This window comes from Oncorhynchus mykiss, chromosome 12 (assembly GCF_013265735.2).
Source record: "Oncorhynchus mykiss isolate Arlee chromosome 12, USDA_OmykA_1.1, whole genome shotgun sequence".
In the NCBI taxonomy this organism is placed as follows: Eukaryota; Metazoa; Chordata; class Actinopteri; order Salmoniformes; family Salmonidae; genus Oncorhynchus; species Oncorhynchus mykiss.
This window is the reverse complement of record NC_048576.1, coordinates 36,292,356-36,310,879: the sequence shown is the minus strand read 5'-3', so window position 1 is coordinate 36,310,879 and position 18,524 is coordinate 36,292,356. Positions and strand designations below refer to the sequence as shown.

Sequence of the window (18,524 nt, the reverse complement as noted above, 5' to 3'; positions counted from 1 at the left end):
TCCGACATTTAACTTCAATGCCTCTTCCTCATCTAAGCCGGGTTCAACTCGCATTCAAAAGAAAGTAATTTAGCAACAGAAGCAAACGCTAATTTACTGTTCTATACTTTACTGAAAATGGGAGATCCTGTGGCTGGTTACACGTCCCGAATTCAACAGCAGGTCAGCTCTGATACTTTACGTATACCTCTTGGTTTGCAATAATGCAATGAAATTAAGCAAGTGTAGCTTCGCTAACGTGGACATGTGGGTTAGTTGCTGACGTAATGTGTGGCTAGCCAACTTGTAGTTCTGCTTGTAACTAGCTAAACGTAGCAGCTTGCTAGTTGCTATAAAACGTGAATTCAGGCTAAAGTGTTATCTTTGTGGTATTCTAGCCGGCCAGTCTCGCTCTCTGCGTGTGAAAAAATTACCCAATTGTCATACTAAAAGTAAATATACCTTTAATAGAAAACGACTTAATTATTTTTATTTTATTTACTAGGCAAGTCAGTTAAGAATAAATGCTTGTTTACAATGACGGCCTACACCGGCCAAACCCGGACGACGCTGGGCCAATGTGCGCCGTCCTATGAGACTCCCAATCACTGTCGGTTGTGATACAGGGTGGATTCGAACCAGGATGTCTGTAGTGACGCCTCTAGCACTGAGATTGAAAGCCTTAGACCGCTGCACCACTCGGCAGTTAGTTACTTGAGTAAAAGTAAGTGGTTTTAAATATACTGAACCTGTTAAGTATCAAAAGTAAATGTAATTTCTAAAATAGTTAATCAGCATTCAGGGATTAAACCACCCAGTTTATAATGACAAACGAAGCATGTGTGTTTAGTGAGACTCCCAGATCAGAGGCAGAAGTGTTTTCTTGATAAGTGTGTAAATTGGAAAAATGTTCTGTCCTGATAAGCATTCAAAATGTAACGAGTACTTTTGGGTGTGTCAGGGAAAATGTATGGAGTAAAAAGTACATTATTTTCATTAGGAATGTAGTAAAGTAAAAGTTGTCAAATATATAAATAGTAGTACTTTTACACCAGGTAAGTCAGCTGTCACTCATGCCGCATTCAGAACAACTGGGAACTCAGGAAAAAAATCAAGATCTGAATGGGAAAAATAGTTTTGAACGGTCATCCAACTCGGAATTGAAAGTCGGACATCTTTCTAGAGCTCCGACTTTCAACCTGAAGATCACTGACGTCATGATTTGACCTAGTTTTTTAAATTGTATATATATATATAAAGTTCCCAGTTGTCTTGAAAACACCTTTGATGTTGATGACGAAGGAAGATGCAGTGTGCGGCCCTTCCCATCTATTTACTGATAATAATCATATTAAATCAACATTGTTCTGTAATAGACAATTATTTGCTAGCTGATGGTTTGAATTTTGTTCTGACGGGCGTGACATCAGATTTCCTCAATCTGTGCTGATATCAGTACCTAAGCCTTAGTTTGAGTCAAAGGCCTGAATATTGTCATACACTGCACATTGTACCTCAATCAATGTTTTCGTAGAGGCAGGACATTTTGTTGACTGTGAACCCTTTCCCCGTCTAGGAGCTGGAGATCCATTCCCTGACTGCAGAGCTTGAGAGCCTGAAGAACCCACAGGGCCTGGGTTTGTCCTCGCACCTGGATGGGCTGAGAGAGGAGAATGCCAAGCTCAAATACCGCCTCAATGTCCTCAAAAGGGTGAGTGATCACTAGTAGGAATTTCCACACGCCGCTCTAGCTACATTAATGTTATGGGATCGAGATATCGTTCTTGTTCATACACACAGGAGGTGACTAAATGCTTAGTTTCACCTGTTATGTCCTCTTTCATTACTGGTCAGAAGAGAGGGTGAGAGAGAGAGACAGAGGCTGAGTTGCTCTATAAGTTCTACTGAAGGGCTGTCTCTCTATGCTCTGCCCCAAAGATCCTGTGGAAGGGGAGGAGAGATTCTGGGTTTCCTTTATAGGTTGTCCTCTATACATTGTATTGTAGTGCGCTCTGTCTATTTTCTCTATCCAGAGTCTGCAGGAGGAGAGGAGCCAGTGTAGTAAAACCATGATGAACATCAACCAGCGCCTGCAGGAGATCTTTGGGGAGGCCATCCGGGAGGCCTGTCCCGACCTGGAGAACCCTCCCCTGGCCGTCACCCCCAACCAGCAGGCCAAGTTTGGGGACTACCAGTGTAACAGCGCTATGGCCATGGCCCAGGTGGGCCTAGAACACTGATGGATCTTATTCTCTGACTCTTCTTTTCTCTGAATCTCTTTTACACTCGCTCTTAATTTCTTACCTGTTTTGATATGTGTTTGTGTTGTCTTGCTGTCCCTCTGATCTCTCCCCCACTGATCTCTCTCTAACTCTTTCTTTCAGTCTATCGATTTTAGCATATAGCCTAAATATCAATAGCTCAACTTTCATTTGAGCTGTTAGGTGGTGAATGAAATGGGAGTGTAATTGTTTTGGACTTGTGTTTCAGATGATGAAATCAAAGGGCCTGAAAGTGAACCCCAGGCAGATCGCTGAGAATATTCAGCAGAACATTCCTGACAATGAGCTCATTGAGAAGACAGAAATAGCTGGACCAGGTTTTTGCCCGCATACAATATTTAAGATAGAGTCCTTAGTTGAAACAAACACAAAGCTGAGGGATGGACCTGGAGAAATGTGACCACTCTGAAATTCATAGTCTGAGCTATAGATGACCATCCATGATATCGTTTTAACCATGTTATAAGGCTATATACCGTGTTTGTTCACATTTACATAGTTTACGAACAATGGAGAAAAGCAAGCTTATTTTGGGTTCTGTAGGGGTATTACAGTTTGAGCTCATGAGGCATTTATAAGTTATATTCTTCAAGAGTCAATGGGTATATATAATTAATTTCGAAGTCCAAAAATGGATGCAGCAACTAAGGATTCTAGATTTAATTGATTATAGTCATGTGCTCAATTAACCTTGAGGGCTGTTACATTGCTTTTTGTACCCTCAGGGTTCATCAATGTTCACCTTAAGAGATCGTTTGTGTCCAAACTGCTGACCAACCTGCTACTCAACGGTGTCCAACCTCCTCCCTTAGAGAGCAAGAAGAAGGTAGGCGAACATCCTGCTTTTACAGACCCAACCGTTGCCCTTTTCCCTTTTTAAATGTGGGGATGAATCTTCTGTGTGTTTGGGTTTTCTAGGTGGTTGTGGACTTCTCATCTCCTAACATCGCCAAGGAGATGCACGTAGGTCACCTGCGCTCCACAATCATTGGGGACAGCATGTGTCGTCTCTTTGAGTTCCTGGGCTACGACGTCTTGAGGTCAGTACGTCAGTCAAAATATGACGTATAAATACAACTTCAGTTTATCTTTTTGAAGTGTACTGGTAACACTTTATTTTATGGTACAGAAATGACCAGGTGTTTACTTAAAGTACATGGTCAAATAAATGGTAATAAAACAGTACCTAAACAAAAACCTATGAATGTGTGTATAGTATTTATGGTACATTATTAAACAGCTGTAGCAAATGCAAGTCACTAATATACCATGACTGAGCCAAATTAATGCCAACTGAGCCAGAGCCAGCCCTACATTACACCGTATGCTAGTTTATTTATGTGACATCCTGCCCTGCAGTATATCCTTTTTTGTGTGTGTGTGTTTGTTTACCATGTCATCACTGCATTTATTTGTGTTTTGTACAACAGGCTGAATCACGTAGGGGACTGGGGCACCCAGTTTGGGATGCTCATCGCTCACCTGCAAGACAAGTTCCCAAACTACCTGACCGTATCCCCTCCTATCGGAGACCTGCAGGCCTTCTACAAAGTGAGTCCACCCAAAACAGCTGCTTTTTCTATAAAGTTGACCACTAGATGGAGGTGGTGGGTTTAAAAAAAGAAAAGGACAAGGGTATGGCCTCAGACATGGCATGTCCTTTCTTCTGGCCAACGTTTGAGTTGTGTAGACTATCCTAGACATACAATACATTCTGTTCCTCACTAGTTGTCATCAGATATGTTACCTATTTTCTCCCCTGCTGATATGAGTGATTCCTCCCTGTCTGTGTGTCCCAGGAGTCTAAGAAGCGTTTTGACGAGGAGGAAGACTTTAAGAAGAGGGCCTACCAGTGTGTGGTCAAGCTGCAGAGCAAAGACCCAGCTTTCATCAAAGGATGGAACCTCATCTGTGACGTTTCCAGGAATGGTGAGTGGGATGAATGGATGATGAAAGTCCAAATGTATTATAAAGGCTTTGATCTAGGGGTAGTTAGACCTTATGCCAAGTACTGTGAAGAGTCAAAGATAACATTATTTAGCACAAGTAAAATCACAAAAATAAAGATATAGGCTGCAGTAGTTTAGCTTTGAATGAAATGTCACAATCAGACACACAGATGAAGGTGTGGCATTGGCCATATTGGACTGTTTGATGTTTATCAGCGTCATGGAGTTTTTCAAATCTTAAAAATGGGAGGTTCACATGGGGTGATGAGGTTCTTCACACTAGTTTTCATGGTGACTGCTCTATTGTCAGTTTTGTTTAATTTGTGTGTGTGATAAAGGTCATGGCAGGCGTGAGGCATTGGACCTCTGACAGGTCACAGCTCTCCATACTGTGTGCCATCTCTGGAAGGATTTAAACCTTGACGTGATAGATAGGAAGATAGAGAGAGACAATATGTTTCCAATGCCTTTATCAGCCATCAGTCCCCACAGAGACCCAGCTGAGGAAGGGCAATTAGGTTGCTCCATCCTTTTCTCTTTTTTTTCCCCCACTGAATGTGTGACTTCATTTCCTCGAGTCTCATCCAAAGACATGCAGTGTGTTTAGTACTGATATTCCCCTGGTGTTGCTACTGTACTCTAACAGAGATTTACCCTCCAACTCTTGTCTTTGTCTCTCGTAGAATTCCAGAAGGTCTACAACTGTCTGGACATCCAGATCATCGAGAGAGGAGAGTCCTTCTACCAGGAGAAGATGACCGCCGTGGTCAAAGAGTTTGAGGCCAAAGGTCATTCAGTTTGAATCAATCAAAACAGATAGCTTTACGTTGTCATTCAGTTGATTTTCAGCTTATTCATATTGCGCTAGAAGGACATCATGTACTCTTCGGCTCAGGTTGGTTGCTGTACTGTGCAGTTTTCTGTAGTTGGCCTATGTGACCAGAAGGGGGCACTGTTGTCTCAGCAATACTCACACTCATTTTTTACTCACTCACTCGCTCTCTTTCCCTCCCTTCCTCCCTCCAGGCCTGGTGGAGATGGATGAGGGCCGTAAGATAGTGTTTGCCCCGGGCCAGCAGATCCCCCTGACGGTGGTGAAGTCTGATGGTGGCTACACCTACGACACATCAGACCTGGCCGCACTGCGCCACCGGCTCTTTGACGAGAAGGCAGACATCATCATCTACGTGACGGACAGCGGCCAGGTGAGAAGGGTGTGGAGGGAAGTCTGAGTGCCAGTCTGTTTGTGATATGTTACTCATTGTCATGCAATACATGTTTGGCTTTGACAAGGACAGCATTTGTGACCAACAAATTTGGGACCATGCTACCTCTGTTGTGCCACTGAGATCCTAGCTTTGACACCAACGGTGTCACCTGCTGAAAATGTAATCCACTTGGGGTCAGCTGTCTGTGTCTTGGTTTCTCTGTGAGAAGACTGTCAAGGACAGATATGAGTAGGGGACTTCAGAGTGCTGCCCACTCACTGTAGTTCATGACCACAAGCATTGCCTTGTCTGAGTGTTCACTGTCATTTTTATGCTGTTGAAGTTTCTACTGGAATGGATCGTACATGCTAAATCATTAGGCTCACCGTCACTAATAGCCTGTCAAACTCTGTCGAAACATTCAAATGTTTTTTTTTGTGTGACTTTAGTTTATTATGTGCATGTCTGTTTTTTTTCTTCACAACAGGGCACCCACTTCCAGGTAGTGTTTGCAGCGGCTCAGATGATTGGCTGGTACGACCCCAATGTGACACGAGTGGAGCACGCTGGTTTCGGAGTGGTGCTGGGAGAGGACAAGTGAGTACCTACAAATTATTTCAGTCATTTTTTTTCCAGGGTCCTATTCATTAGGGCACACAACAATAAAACAGTTTTAAAAGAGTTTGCAACAGAAAACAAAAAATGAGTGATTCTTATTGGGCAAGTCCAGGGTGCCCCTCCTGTTTCAGTACATTTTCTTCCATTTGGTGCCTAATGAATGCGACCCAGATTGGCATAGTCCCAACAATCACAGACACATGCCTAATTTAGTGTTCATAGCTCAGTATACTGTACTGGGCCGTCCAAGAGAATACCCACCCACTTCTGGCCTATTGAATTAGCACACTTAGCTTTTATTTGTCCATTATTTGCTCTATTGGCCCATTGGTCGCGCATCGTCTTGTTGTGTATGGCTACTTGGAGTATCGTTACCGAGCAGATAATGTCACCTAGTGCATTAATAAAACATCAAACACAGGCAGAGAATGTGTTGTGTTGGTCGTAAGAGGCTGTAGGGGAGGTGAGAGGAGCCAACTAAGTGGTGGTTAGCACCTGGTACTTTGCTGTAGGCTGGGAGGAAGCTGAAGCACTGTCAAACGCTGGTCACAGTCCAATACGGGAAAGTGGAAAAGCACACTTCCTTTCTCATGATCACTAATTTAACATGATTTCATTCATTGAACATGATTGGATAGAGCCATGTAAGTGGAACAGTACTTATGTTTGATTCGTGGTGAAGGAAGGAAGGATGTGTTTTTGAGGTGGATTTGAACAGGGCCTGAGTGTTTTCTTTGTCTGTTTGTCCACAGAAAGAAGTTTAAGACTCGCTCCGGGGACACGGTGAGGCTGATGGACCTGCTGGATGAAGGCCTGAAGAGGTCCATGGACAAACTCAAGGAGAAGGACAGGGACAAGGTGAAGAATGGATGCTGCCTGTCTTTCCAACATTACTGAATAACCATAAACTCTTCAACTCTTCGCAGGGCCAAATCAGGTGTGATAATTGATAGTACTTGGCTGGGACGAAAGTGCACCGCACCCACCCAAACACTGACAGGAGAGTGTAGAAAACGTCATTACTACAGCCTGAACAGTCATCTTACTAATGAGTGTGAAACTAGCCTGGTTGTGTGAAGTCTTTACTGAAGCACAACAGTGAGTCCATTTTGAGTTTTAAACAGAGAACAAACAGCTACTGCTCTTGCAGATTGTCTCCTGCGTTGAACACAGCACTGTGAACGATGCCTCTCTCTCTAATCTTTGTGTTCTAAAGGCTTTTGGGATACATAAACGCATACTGCTTCCACCTGGCATAGCTGTCTGCCTGCAAATCGCAGCCGCCTCTTTTTTTCTGATCCTATTACTTGTGTTTGTTTCTATGAAGAAAGAAGAGGTCCTCTGAAGTGTGGTTTGGCTGATATGTTTTTGCTAAGCCTATAATTGTCAAGGATATCGAAAGTTACACACGCTGCATTAAATTATGCGGAAAAGTTAGTGGGCGTATAATTGCGCTGTTCCCTAGGGCGTAATCAATTAAGCAAACGCCGGCTGAGGGAGCCAACTCAGATCTATTCTGAGATCTTTTTATTTTGTTAGTGCAGTAAGCGTACCCCCCTCAGCCCGTTTCTCTCCAGGCCCCTACGTAGCATCGTTGGCACCATAGAGCTGGCCACGCGCCCAACCCTGCCACATGAAGCATGCATGAGAGAACCAGCTGTTCCGGACGACCAAGAATGTTGTGAAGAGGTCACGACAAAGCCTTTTCCCCCTCAGGGGACTGAAAAGATTTGGCATGGATCCTTTGATCATCAAAAAGTTCTACAGCTGCACCATCGAGAGCATCCTGACCCCCCCCCCCCCCCCTTTGTTTTTACATTGCTGCTACTCACTGTTTATTATCTATGCATCGTCACTTTACTCCTACCTTCATGTACAAGTTACCTTGACTAACCTGTACCCCCCCACACATTGACTGGGTGTCGGTACCCCTTGTGTACAGCCTAATTTTTTTTCATTTTTTACTTTAGTTTATTTAGTAAATATTTTCTTAACTCTATTTTATTCAAACTGCATTGTTGTTTAAGGGCTTGTAAGTAAGCATTTCACGGTAAGGTCTGCATTGTTGTTTTTGGCGCATGTGACAAATAACATTTGATTTGTTTGTCCCAACCTCATTAGAATAAACCCGCCCTGCTCAAAACACTCAAGCACACAAATCCTATACATACAAATGCTAAAGAACACAATCCACTCTCTCTCGGTACTTGTGAGCCTGTCCATACATAAAAGGAGATTTGACTCGACATGGATGTCAGAATGCCAGGTCCAACTCATAGCAATACAGTATTTCAACTTATCCCAGATATCTTGTGACACACAGAAACAAGTTGTAACCCATCTCCGATACCAAGTGACTGAACACATGCTGATTGGCTGTAACTCTGATCATAAGATGTCTGTGTGCCCCAGGTTCTGAGCACGGAGGATCTGACCAAGGCCCAGCGTTCGGTGGCGTTCGGCTGCATCAAGTATGCCGACCTGTCTCACAACCGCATCAACGACTACGTGTTCTCCTTCGACAAAATGCTGGATGACCGGGGCAACACGGCCGCCTACCTCCTCTACGCCTTCACCCGCATCAGGTGAGCCATCCCTGGGAACTACACTCACCCCCTACCCTTACAGTCCCCTGGTGGTATTAACCCAGAGTGGCCACGCCCCCAATCTGTCTCCATTTATCTGTACATGAGTGGAGAGGGGAAAAGCCGTCTTGTTCAGGGTGGTCAATTTATTTATTTATTTATTTATTTACCTTTATTTAACCAGGTAGGCAAGTTGAGAACAAGTTCTCATTTACAATTGCGACCTGGCCAAGATAAAGCAAAGCAGTTCGACAGATACAACAACACAGAGTTACACATGGAGTAAAACAAACATACAGTCAATAATAAAGTATAAACAAGTCTATATACAATGTGAGCAAATGAGGTGAGAAGGGAGGTAAAGGCAAAAAAGGCCTTGATGGCAAGGTAAATACAATATAGCAAGTAAAACACTGGAATGGTAGTTTTGCAATGGAAGAATGTGCAAAGTAGAAATAAAAATAATGGGGTGCAAAGGAGCAAAATAAATAAATAAATTAAATACAGTTGGGAAAGAGGTAGTTGATAGGGCTAAATTATATGTGGGCTATGTACAGGTGCAGTAATCTGTGAGCTGCTCTGACAGTTGGTGCTTAAAGCTAGTGAGGGAGATAAGTGTTTCCAGTTTCAGAGATTTTTGTAGTTCGTTCCAGTCATTGGCAGCAGAGAACTGGAAAGAGAGACGGCCAAAGAAAGAATTGGTTTTGGGGGTGACTAGAGAGATATACCTGCTGGAGCGTGTGCTACAGGTGGGAGATGCTATGGTGACCAGCGAGCTGAGATAAGGGGGGACTTTACCTAGCAGGGTCTTGTAGATGACATGGAGCCAGTGGGTTTGGCGACGAGTATGAAGCGAGGGCCAGCCAACGAGAGCGTACAGGTCGCAATGGTGGGTAGTATATGGGGCTTTGGTGACAAAACGGATTGCACTGTGATAGACTGCATCCAGTTTGTTGAGTAGGGTATTGGAGGCTATTTTGTAAATTACATCGCCAAAGTCGAGGATTGGTAGGATGGTCAGTTTTACAAGGGTATGTTTGGCAGCATGAGTGAAGGATGCTTTGTTGCGAAATAGGAAGCCAATTCTAGATTTAACTTTGGATTGGAGATGTTTGATATGGGTCTGGAAGGAGAGTTTACAGTCTAACCAGACACCTAAGTATTTGTAGTTGTCCACGTATTCTAAGTCAGAGCCGTCCAGAGTAGTGATGTTGGACAGGCGGGTAGGTGCAGGTAGTGATCGGTTGAAGAGCATGCATTTAGTTTTACTTGTATTTAAGAGCAGTTGGAGGCCACGGAAGGAGAGTTGTATGGCATTGAAGCTTGCCTGGAGGGTTGTTAACACAGTGTCCAAAGAAGGGCCGGAAGTATACAGAATGGTGTCGTCTGCGTAGAGGTGGATCAGAGACTCACCAGCAGCAAGAGCGACCTCATTGATGTATACAGAGAAGAGAGTCGGTCCAAGAATTGAACCCTGTGGCACCCCCATAGAGACTGCCAGAGGTCCGGACAACAGACCCTCAGATTTGACACACTGAACTCTATCAGAGAAGTAGTTGGTGAACCAGGCGAGGCAATCATTTGAGAAACCAAGGCTGTTGAGTCTGCCGATGAGGATGTGGTGATTGACAGAGTCGAAAGCCTTGGCCAGATCAATGAATACGGCTGCACAGTAATGTTTCTTATCGATGGCGGTTAAGATATCGTTTAGGACCTTGAGCGTGGCTGAGGTGCACCCATGACCAGCTCTGAAACCAGATTGCATAGCAGAGAAGGTATGGTGAGATTCAAAATGGTCGGTAATCTGTTTGTTGACTTGGCTTTCGAAGACCTTAGAAAGGCATGGTAGGATAGATATAGGTCTGTAGCAGTTTGGGTCAAGAGTGTCCCCCCCTTTGAAGAGGGGGATGACCGCAGCTGCTTTCCAATCTTTGGGAATCTCAGACGACACGAAAGAGAGGTTGAACAGGCTAGTAATAGGGGTGGCAACAATTTCGGCAGATAATTTTAGAAAGAAAGGTTCCAGATTGTCTAGCCCGGCTGATTTGTAGGGGTCCAGATTTTGCAGCTCTTTCAGAACATCAGCTGAATGGATTTGGGAGAAGGAGAAATGGGGAAGGCTTGGGCGAGTTGCTGTTGGGGGTGCAGTGCTGTTGACAGGGGTAGGAGTAGCCAGGTGGAAAGCATGGCCAGCAGTAGAAAAATGCTTATTGAAATTTTCAATTATGGTGGATTTATCAGTGGTGACAGTGTTTCCTATCTTCAGTGCAGTGGGCAGCTGGGAGGAGGTGTTCTTATTCTCCATGGACTTACTTACAGTGTCCCAGAACTTTTTTGAGTTAGTGTTGCAAGAAGCAAATTTCTGCTTGAAAAAGCTAGCCTTGGCTTTTCTAACTGCCTGTGTATAATGGTTTCTAGCTTCCCTGAACAGCTGCATATCACGGGGGCTGTTCGATGCTAATGCAGAACGCCATAGGACGTTTTTGTGTTGATTAAGGGCAGTCAGGTCTGGGGAGAACCAAGGGCTATATCTGTTCCTGGTTCTAAATTTCTTGAATGGGGCATGTTTATTTAAGATGGTTAGGAAGGCATTTTTAAAAAATATCCAGGCATCCTCTACTGACGGGATGAGGTCAATATCCTTCCAGGATACCCCGGCCAGGTCGATTAGAAAGGCCTGCTCGCTGAAGTGTTTCAGGGAGCGTTTTACAGTGATGAGAGGAGGTCGCTTGACCGCTGACCCATTACGGATGCAGGCAATGAGGCAGTGATCGCTGAGATCTTGGTTGAAGACAGCAGAGGTGTATTTAGAGGGGAAGTTGGTTAGGATGATATCTATGAGGGTGCCCGTGTTTAAGGCTTTGGGGAGGTACCTGGTAGGTTCATTGATAATTTGTGTGAGATTGAGGGCATCAAGTTTAGATTGTAGGATGGCTGGGGTGTTAAGCATGTTCCAGTTTAGGTCGCCTAGCAGCACGAGCTCTGAAGATAGATGGGGGGCAATCAGTTCACATATGGTGTCCAGAGCACAGCTGGGGGCAGAGGGTGGTCTATAGCAGGCGGCAACGGTGAGAGACTTGTTTTTAGAGAGGTGGATTTTTAAAAGTAGAAGTTCAAATTGTTTGGGTACAGACCTGGATAGTAGGACAGAACTCTGCAGGCTATCTTTGCAGTAGATTGCAACACCGCCCCCTTTGGCAGTTCTATCTTGTCTGAAAATGTTGTAGTTTGGAATTAAAATGTCTGAATTTTTGGTGGTCTTCCTAAGCCAGGATTCAGACACAGCTAGAACATCCGGGTTGGCAGAGTGTGCTAAAGCAGTGAATAGAACAAACTTAGGGAGGAGGCTTCTAATGTTAACATGCATGAAACCAAGGCTATTACGGTTACAGAAGTCGTCAAAAGAGAGCGCCTGGGGAATAGGAGTGGAGCTAGGCACTGCAGGGCCTGGATTCACCTCTACATCGCCAGAGGAACATAGGAGGAGTAGAATAAGGGTGCGACTAAAAGCAATAAGAATTGGTCGTCTAGAACGTCTGGAACAGAGAGTAAAAGGAGGTTTCTGGGGGCGATAAAATAGCATCAAGGTATAATGTACAGACAAAGGTAAGGTAGGATGTGAATACAGTGGAGGTAAACCTAGGTATTGAGTGATGAAGAGAGAGATATTGTCTCTAGAAACATCATTGAAACCAGGAGATGTCATTGCATGTGTGGGTGGTGGAACTAATAGGTTGGATAAGGTATAGTGAGCAGGACTAGAGGCTCTACAGTGAAATAAGCCAATAAACACTAACCAGAACAGCAATGGACAAGACATATTGACATTAAGGAGAGGCATGCTTAGTCGAGTGATCAAAAGGGTCCAGTGAGTGGAGAGGTTGGTTTAGGGTCACGGCGATTTAGACAGCTAGCCAAGCCAACCGGTAGCAAGCTAGCATAGGATGGAGTCTGTTGTTAGCCACCTCTTGCGTTCGGTCAGTAGATTAGTGGGGTTCCGTGTGGTAGAGGGGATTAATCCAAATCACACAACAACAACAAAAATAAGAACAATAGATATAGTTATAGAGGCCCGAGAAGAAAACATAATAATTCAAATAAATAAATTGTCCGATTGTCTATTCAGATAGCAGCCGGAAAGACAGCTAACGGTTAGCGGGCTGCAGATGGGCGTTCCGGTAACGTCGCGACAGAGGAGCCAGCCGGATCTCCTTCAGGTAGATAACGTCGGCAGTCCGGTTGTGAAGGCCCGGTGGGGCTCCGCGTAGGCAGTGAAACGGGTCCGGATAGGTGACTGCAGCCCAGGAGTGAATGATGGAACTCAGGCGTGATTGACGGAGCTGGCTAGCACCGGAACAATCGATGTTTGCTCCGGAATCGACGAAAGCCGACTGTCACACGGATAGCAGCTAGCTAGCTGTGAGATCCGGGTATGAATGTCCAGAGAGCAGTTGAAATCCAGGGACATGGAGAGAAAAATTGGTCCGGTATGTTCCGTTCCGAGCCGCGCTGCGCCGTACAAAACTGGCGATAGATTTTCGATAGATTTTCGAGCTATGGTATGCTATGGTAATGGTAACAGACTAAGTCAATAGTGCACTCACAGGTGGCGGTGGCTCCTGCTGTGGAGGGGAACTGGGGTTACACACGCTTGTTTGAGCATTGGGTTTGAAACCCCGGATGCTGCTCATCTTGTGGATCTGCGGTTGTAGATAGCCAAAGAACACAATGGCATTGTTCTGGGATCATTTGGTTCACTGTCAGTCCCAGTCAGGATCAGATATAGTCTCTTTTGATAGCCGGCATCATGCTCCAACTAATCTCGGTTACCCAGAAGTAAAGTTATCTCACGTAAGTTTATCATTTCCTGTTTTACTTCTGGGGGGGAAATGCCATTAACAATTGTGATTACCTTTGTGCAAAGGAAGGAAGCAAAGTCTCCTCCCTCGCAAACGGAAACTCTGGGCCAAACCCCTCCCTTCTGCTAATTTCACCCATGTTTATCATGGCCAAAAAGGGAATGTTGGCGTTTATGATATAGACAATTTTGACTTTGTGGCTGTGGAAACCGTTTATCATCCTCACACAAGCTTGAAAGTCACTGTGCCAGTTTAAGCACTGTCTTCGCCGCATCCTGATTCGTCCAAATAATCAATGATTCAAACCCTAAACCAGGAACTACTGCTGCTCGTAGTCACGTAATTCTATGTGAGCCTTGACAGATTCTCGCAATTTCATCTGTCCAAGAGAGTTCAGTTCGCTGGAGCATAATATATCTGGATCTGCAGCATCACCAGGGATTTTCAAGTCAATTGTAGTCCCATCTAACACGTGTTGCTCTAATCATGTGATAACCTGCCTAGTTACAATGTAATCACAATATAGGTAGACTTTATAAAATGGAACTGGTCTGCCATTTATATCCTACTTCACATATCCCTTCCCCTCCTGTGTCTGCAGGTCCATAGCCCGGTTGGCTAACATCGACGAGGCAGCGCTCCGTAAAGCAGCAGAGACCACGGAGGTGCTCTTGGAACACGACAAGGAGTGGAAGTTGGGCAAGTGTCTCCTGCGCTTCCCTGAGATCCTGCAGAAGATCCTGGATGACCTGCTGCTCCACACGCTGTGTGACTACCTGTATGAGCTGGCCACGACCTTCACAGAGTTCTACGACAGCTGTTACTGTATCGAGAAGGACCGCCAGACAGGTAGGGCAGAGACACTGGGGTGATGGAGGCTGAGAGAAAGTGTCCGTTAGTTGATCTGTCTCCATTCATCTATACATCCATCCATCCAATGGTCCATACTAAATGGTGGTTATACATATCCCTTTTAGGAGTACTCTTAAAATCTGTGATTTTTCTTGGCTTTGCCATTCGGTAGTTGCTTTCGTGCACAGCCCCAGACTTCGGCTGGCCTCAAATAATCCTAAATATCCCATTGTGAGGGACAATCACAAACCACACCAGTCAGAGGTGTCAGAGAGCAAGTGACGTTGTTAGCCCATCCACTCGCATTTGTAAGCATTTACCCTACGGTGGGCCGCGTCGCTAATGTTAAGTCCTATTTACCCAGGGTTTAAAATACAACAGAGTGCTAGCCTAACGTTCTGCTCAGGAGTTAGCCCCCAAGTTAGACCTCCTCGCAACCAAATTGAGTGTGAATTATAGCACATAAACCCCCTAGAGTTGATTGACACACACTACACTATGGAACTCTATGGAAAGGGGAGACTCTCACGAACACGATCGTGTTCTCACGACCCCACAAGTGTCACGGCACTCGTCTGAAGGTAACCGGTACCGTATTTAAAAAACTAATGGAAGTAAGAAGGTGCCTACCCCAAAACTTGGGTTAAATATATATCTGATATTATATTTTATGTACAGTTCCAGGCAAAGTTTGGACCGTCCGACTCATTTCAGGGTTTTTCTTTATTTTTACTGTTTTCTACACTCTAGAATAATAGTGAAGACATCACAACTATGAAATAACACAAATGGAATCATGTAGTAACCAAAAGTGTTAACCAAATCAAAATATGTTGTCTATTTTAGATTATTCAAATATAAAACCACCCTTTGCCTTGACAGCTTTGCACTCTTGACATTCTCTCAACCAGCTTCACCTGGAATGCTACTGTGTGTGTGTATGCCTGAACAAGGCAGTTAACCCACTGTTTCCAGGCCGTCATTGAAAATAAGAATGTTCTTAACTGACCTAGTTAAATAAAGATAAAGTGTTTGTGTGTGTGTGTGTGTGTGTGTGTGTGTGTGTTTATTTATTTATTTATTTTTGGACTGACACTTCAACCTTGTTTCTTATTATTTATTCTTTGACTGTACCTTTTTTTCCATTTATGAATGTTATTCAATGCGTTTATATGGGCTTTAGTAGTAAAGGTCAACATCAATCTTTTATCAAATAATTTGTATATATATATATGTATGTATATTTATATATATATACAGTGCCTTGCGAAAGTATTCGGCCCCCTTGAACTTTGCGACCTTTTGCCACATTTCAGGCTTCAAACATAAAGATATAAAACTGTATTTTTTTGTGAAGAATCAACAACAAGTGGGACACAATCATGAAGTGGAACGACATTTATTGGATATTTCAAACTTTTTTAACAAATCAAAAACTGAAAAATTGTGCGTGCAAAATTATTCAGCCCCTTTACTTTCAGTGCAGCAAACTCTCTCCAGAAGTTCAGTGAGGATCTCTGAATGATCCAATGTTGACCTAAATGACTAATGATGATAAATACAATCCACCTGTGTGTAATCAAGTCTCCGTATAAATGCACCTGCACTGTGATAGTCTCAGAGGTCCGTTAAAAGCGCAGAGAGCATCGTGAAGAACAAGGAACACACCAGGCAGGTCCGAGATACTGTTGTGAAGAAGTTTAAAGCCGGATTTGGATACAAAAAGATTTCCCAAGCTTTAAACATCACAAGGAGCACTGTGCAAGCGATAATATTGAAATGGAAGGAGTATCAGACCACTGCAAATCTACCAAGACCTGGCCGTCCCTCTAAACTTTCAGCTCATACAAGGAGAAGACTGATCAGAGATGCAGCCAAGAGGCCCATGATCACTCTGGATGAACTGCAGAGATCTACAGCTGAGGTGGGAGACTCTGTCCATAGGACAACAATCAGTCGTATATTGCACAAATCTGGCCTTTATGGAAGAGTGGCAAGAAGAAAACAATTTCTTAAAGATATCCATAAAAAGTGTTGTTTAAAGTTTGCCACAAGCCACCTGGGAGACACACCAAACATGTGGAAGAAGGTGCTCTGGTCAGATGAAACCAAAATTGGCAACAATGCAAAACGTTATGTTTGGCGTAAAAGCAACACACCTCATCACCATGAACACACCATCCCCACTGTCAAACATGGTGGTGACAGCATCATGGTTTGGGCCTGCTTTTCTTCAGCAGGGACAGGGAAGATGGTTAAAATTGATGGGATGATGGATGGAGCCAAATACAGGACCATTCTGGAAGAAAACCTGATGGAGTCTGCAAAAGACCTGAGACTGGGACGGAGATTTGTCTTCCAATAAGACAATGATCCAAAACATAAAGCAAAATCTACAATGGAATGGTTCAAAAATAAACATATCCAGGTGTTAGAATGGCCAAGTCAAAGTCCAGACCTGAATCCAATCGAGAATCTGTGGAAAGAACTGAAAACTGCTGTTCACAAATGCTCTCCATCCAACCTCACTGAGCTCGAGCTGTTTTGCAAGGAGGAATGGGAAAAAATGTCAGTCTCTCGATGTGCAAAACTGATAGACATACCCCAAGCGACTTACAGCTGTAATCGCAGCAAAAGGTGGCGTTACAAATTATTAATTTAAGGGGGCTGAATAATTTTGCACGCCCAATTTTTCAGTTTTTGATTTGTTAAAAAAGTTAAAAAAGAAATATCCAATAAATGTCGTTCCACTTCATGATTGTGTCCCACTTGTTGTTGATTCTTCACAAAAAAATACAGTTTTATATCTTTATGTTTGAAGCCTGAAATGTGGCAAAAGGTCGCAAAGTTCTAGGGGGCCGAATACTTTCGCAAGGCACTGTATGTATATTTATATATATGTATGTATATATGTATGTATGTATGTATGTATGTATGTATATTTTTTTAAAATATTTTTTTATACCTAAAGCGTTACCTTATTTTCTAAATAAAATAGCTAAATGATCCATAGTATGACGATCTTTAAAAAAAAAAAAATCCATATCAGTTTAACACCTCCCCCAATGTCTAGACTCTAAAGAATTACATTCTGAATATCAGCTTGTTTTCCACCCTTAGTAACAATGAAGGCCAAATCGAGTTTTAACCATACAAATTCTGGTCTACAGACAAATGGCAGTCTTTCATGAGTAGCCTATGGGTGGTTCTCAATAACACCCTCTCTTTGCTTTTGTCATCCTTTGCTAAACTGGTTTTAAAGGAGCTGACTGGGATGTATATCATTGGATGACAATGGCATGGACATTACCAAGTGCTTGAATGACTCTAATATGACAGTAACAGATGATTTGTTAGTGTAAATGAAGGGGAAGTGGTATTGTTTGTCAATTACATCAATGTCCATGTCCTATAATGACTCGTCTGTTTAATTTGCCCTCCCTCTGGCTTAATTTCTATTGGATCTCCTGATTGTCCCATGGATCATTGATTTAGTGACTGCTCTATTATTGTGATGTAATTGTATGGTATTGAAATGACCTCCGATCTATGTGTTGACCCATCTCTCTCTCTGTCTCTGTCTCTTGACAGGTGAGGTGGTAAAGGTCAACATGTGGAGGATGCTCCTGTGTGATGCCACTGCCGCCATCATGGCCAAAGGCTTCGACATCCTGGGCATCAACCCTGTCTCCAGGATGTGACCTCATCACAGTGACATCACAATGCCCTCCTCCCATCTCCTCGGACGACAGAAAAAAAAGCCTCTTCAACCCATTAACGTCACCTGGGATCTTACTGTATACCAAATAAAATAAAAATTACTGCTTGTAAAAAAGAAAAAGGATCTGGCACCCTGCTCATCATTCTCCATTTAAATGTCAGAATACCTACCAAGAGATTGAGGAATGTCTGGAGAGGCTGCCAAAACAGCAATACTGACTTAGGCTACAGCTCAATTATTGCACCGGGGATTCGAGATGTATGTGTTAGACATTGACCTTTGTTTATTGCAGTAAATCTGGGCCGATCCTGACCCGGCCAAATAATACAGTATTTCAGATGAAAGACGTCGATCGGCCGTGAACGAAGGGAGCATAAGTAGCTTAACATGTATCCTTTCTTGCAGTGTGGACGGTTAAATAGAGCATATTATTTTGGCTAACAGTGAGAAGGTTTTCTGTCATCTTAGTCC

General features: G+C 43.6%; 1 protein-coding gene across 1 annotated transcript; it reads left to right on the top strand.

Annotated features, from left to right (window-relative positions):
* The first annotated feature begins 5 nt into the window (after positions 1–5).
* LOC110537516 (arginine--tRNA ligase, cytoplasmic) lies at positions 6–18,173 on the top strand. Its single transcript, XM_021623620.2, has 15 exons — positions 6–162; positions 1,556–1,690; positions 2,013–2,201; positions 2,470–2,578; positions 2,987–3,087; positions 3,180–3,301; positions 3,692–3,812; positions 4,061–4,190; positions 4,894–4,998; positions 5,237–5,415; positions 5,906–6,015; positions 6,789–6,894; positions 8,449–8,621; positions 14,082–14,329; positions 17,924–18,173. Exons 1-15 carry the CDS (start codon positions 118–120, stop codon positions 18,031–18,033), a joined length of 1,983 nt encoding a protein of 660 aa, XP_021479295.1. The 5' UTR covers positions 6–117; the 3' UTR covers positions 18,034–18,173.
* Positions 18,174–18,524: the final 351 nt, after the last annotated feature.

What these genes read in the sequence shown, in the direction of transcription:
- LOC110537516 (XM_021623620.2), top strand. Translation starts at nt 118, where the DNA reads ATGGGAGATCCTGTGGCTGGTTACACGTCCCGAATTCAACAGCAG. An exon ending in CTGTGACGTTTCCAGGAATG is followed by an intron (nt 4,191 to 4,893) that starts GTGAGTGGGATG and finishes TGTCTCTCGTAG; the next exon opens with AATTCCAGAAGGTCTACAAC. An exon ending in ACGTGACGGACAGCGGCCAG is followed by an intron (nt 5,416 to 5,905) that starts GTGAGAAGGGTG and finishes TCTTCACAACAG; the next exon opens with GGCACCCACTTCCAGGTAGT.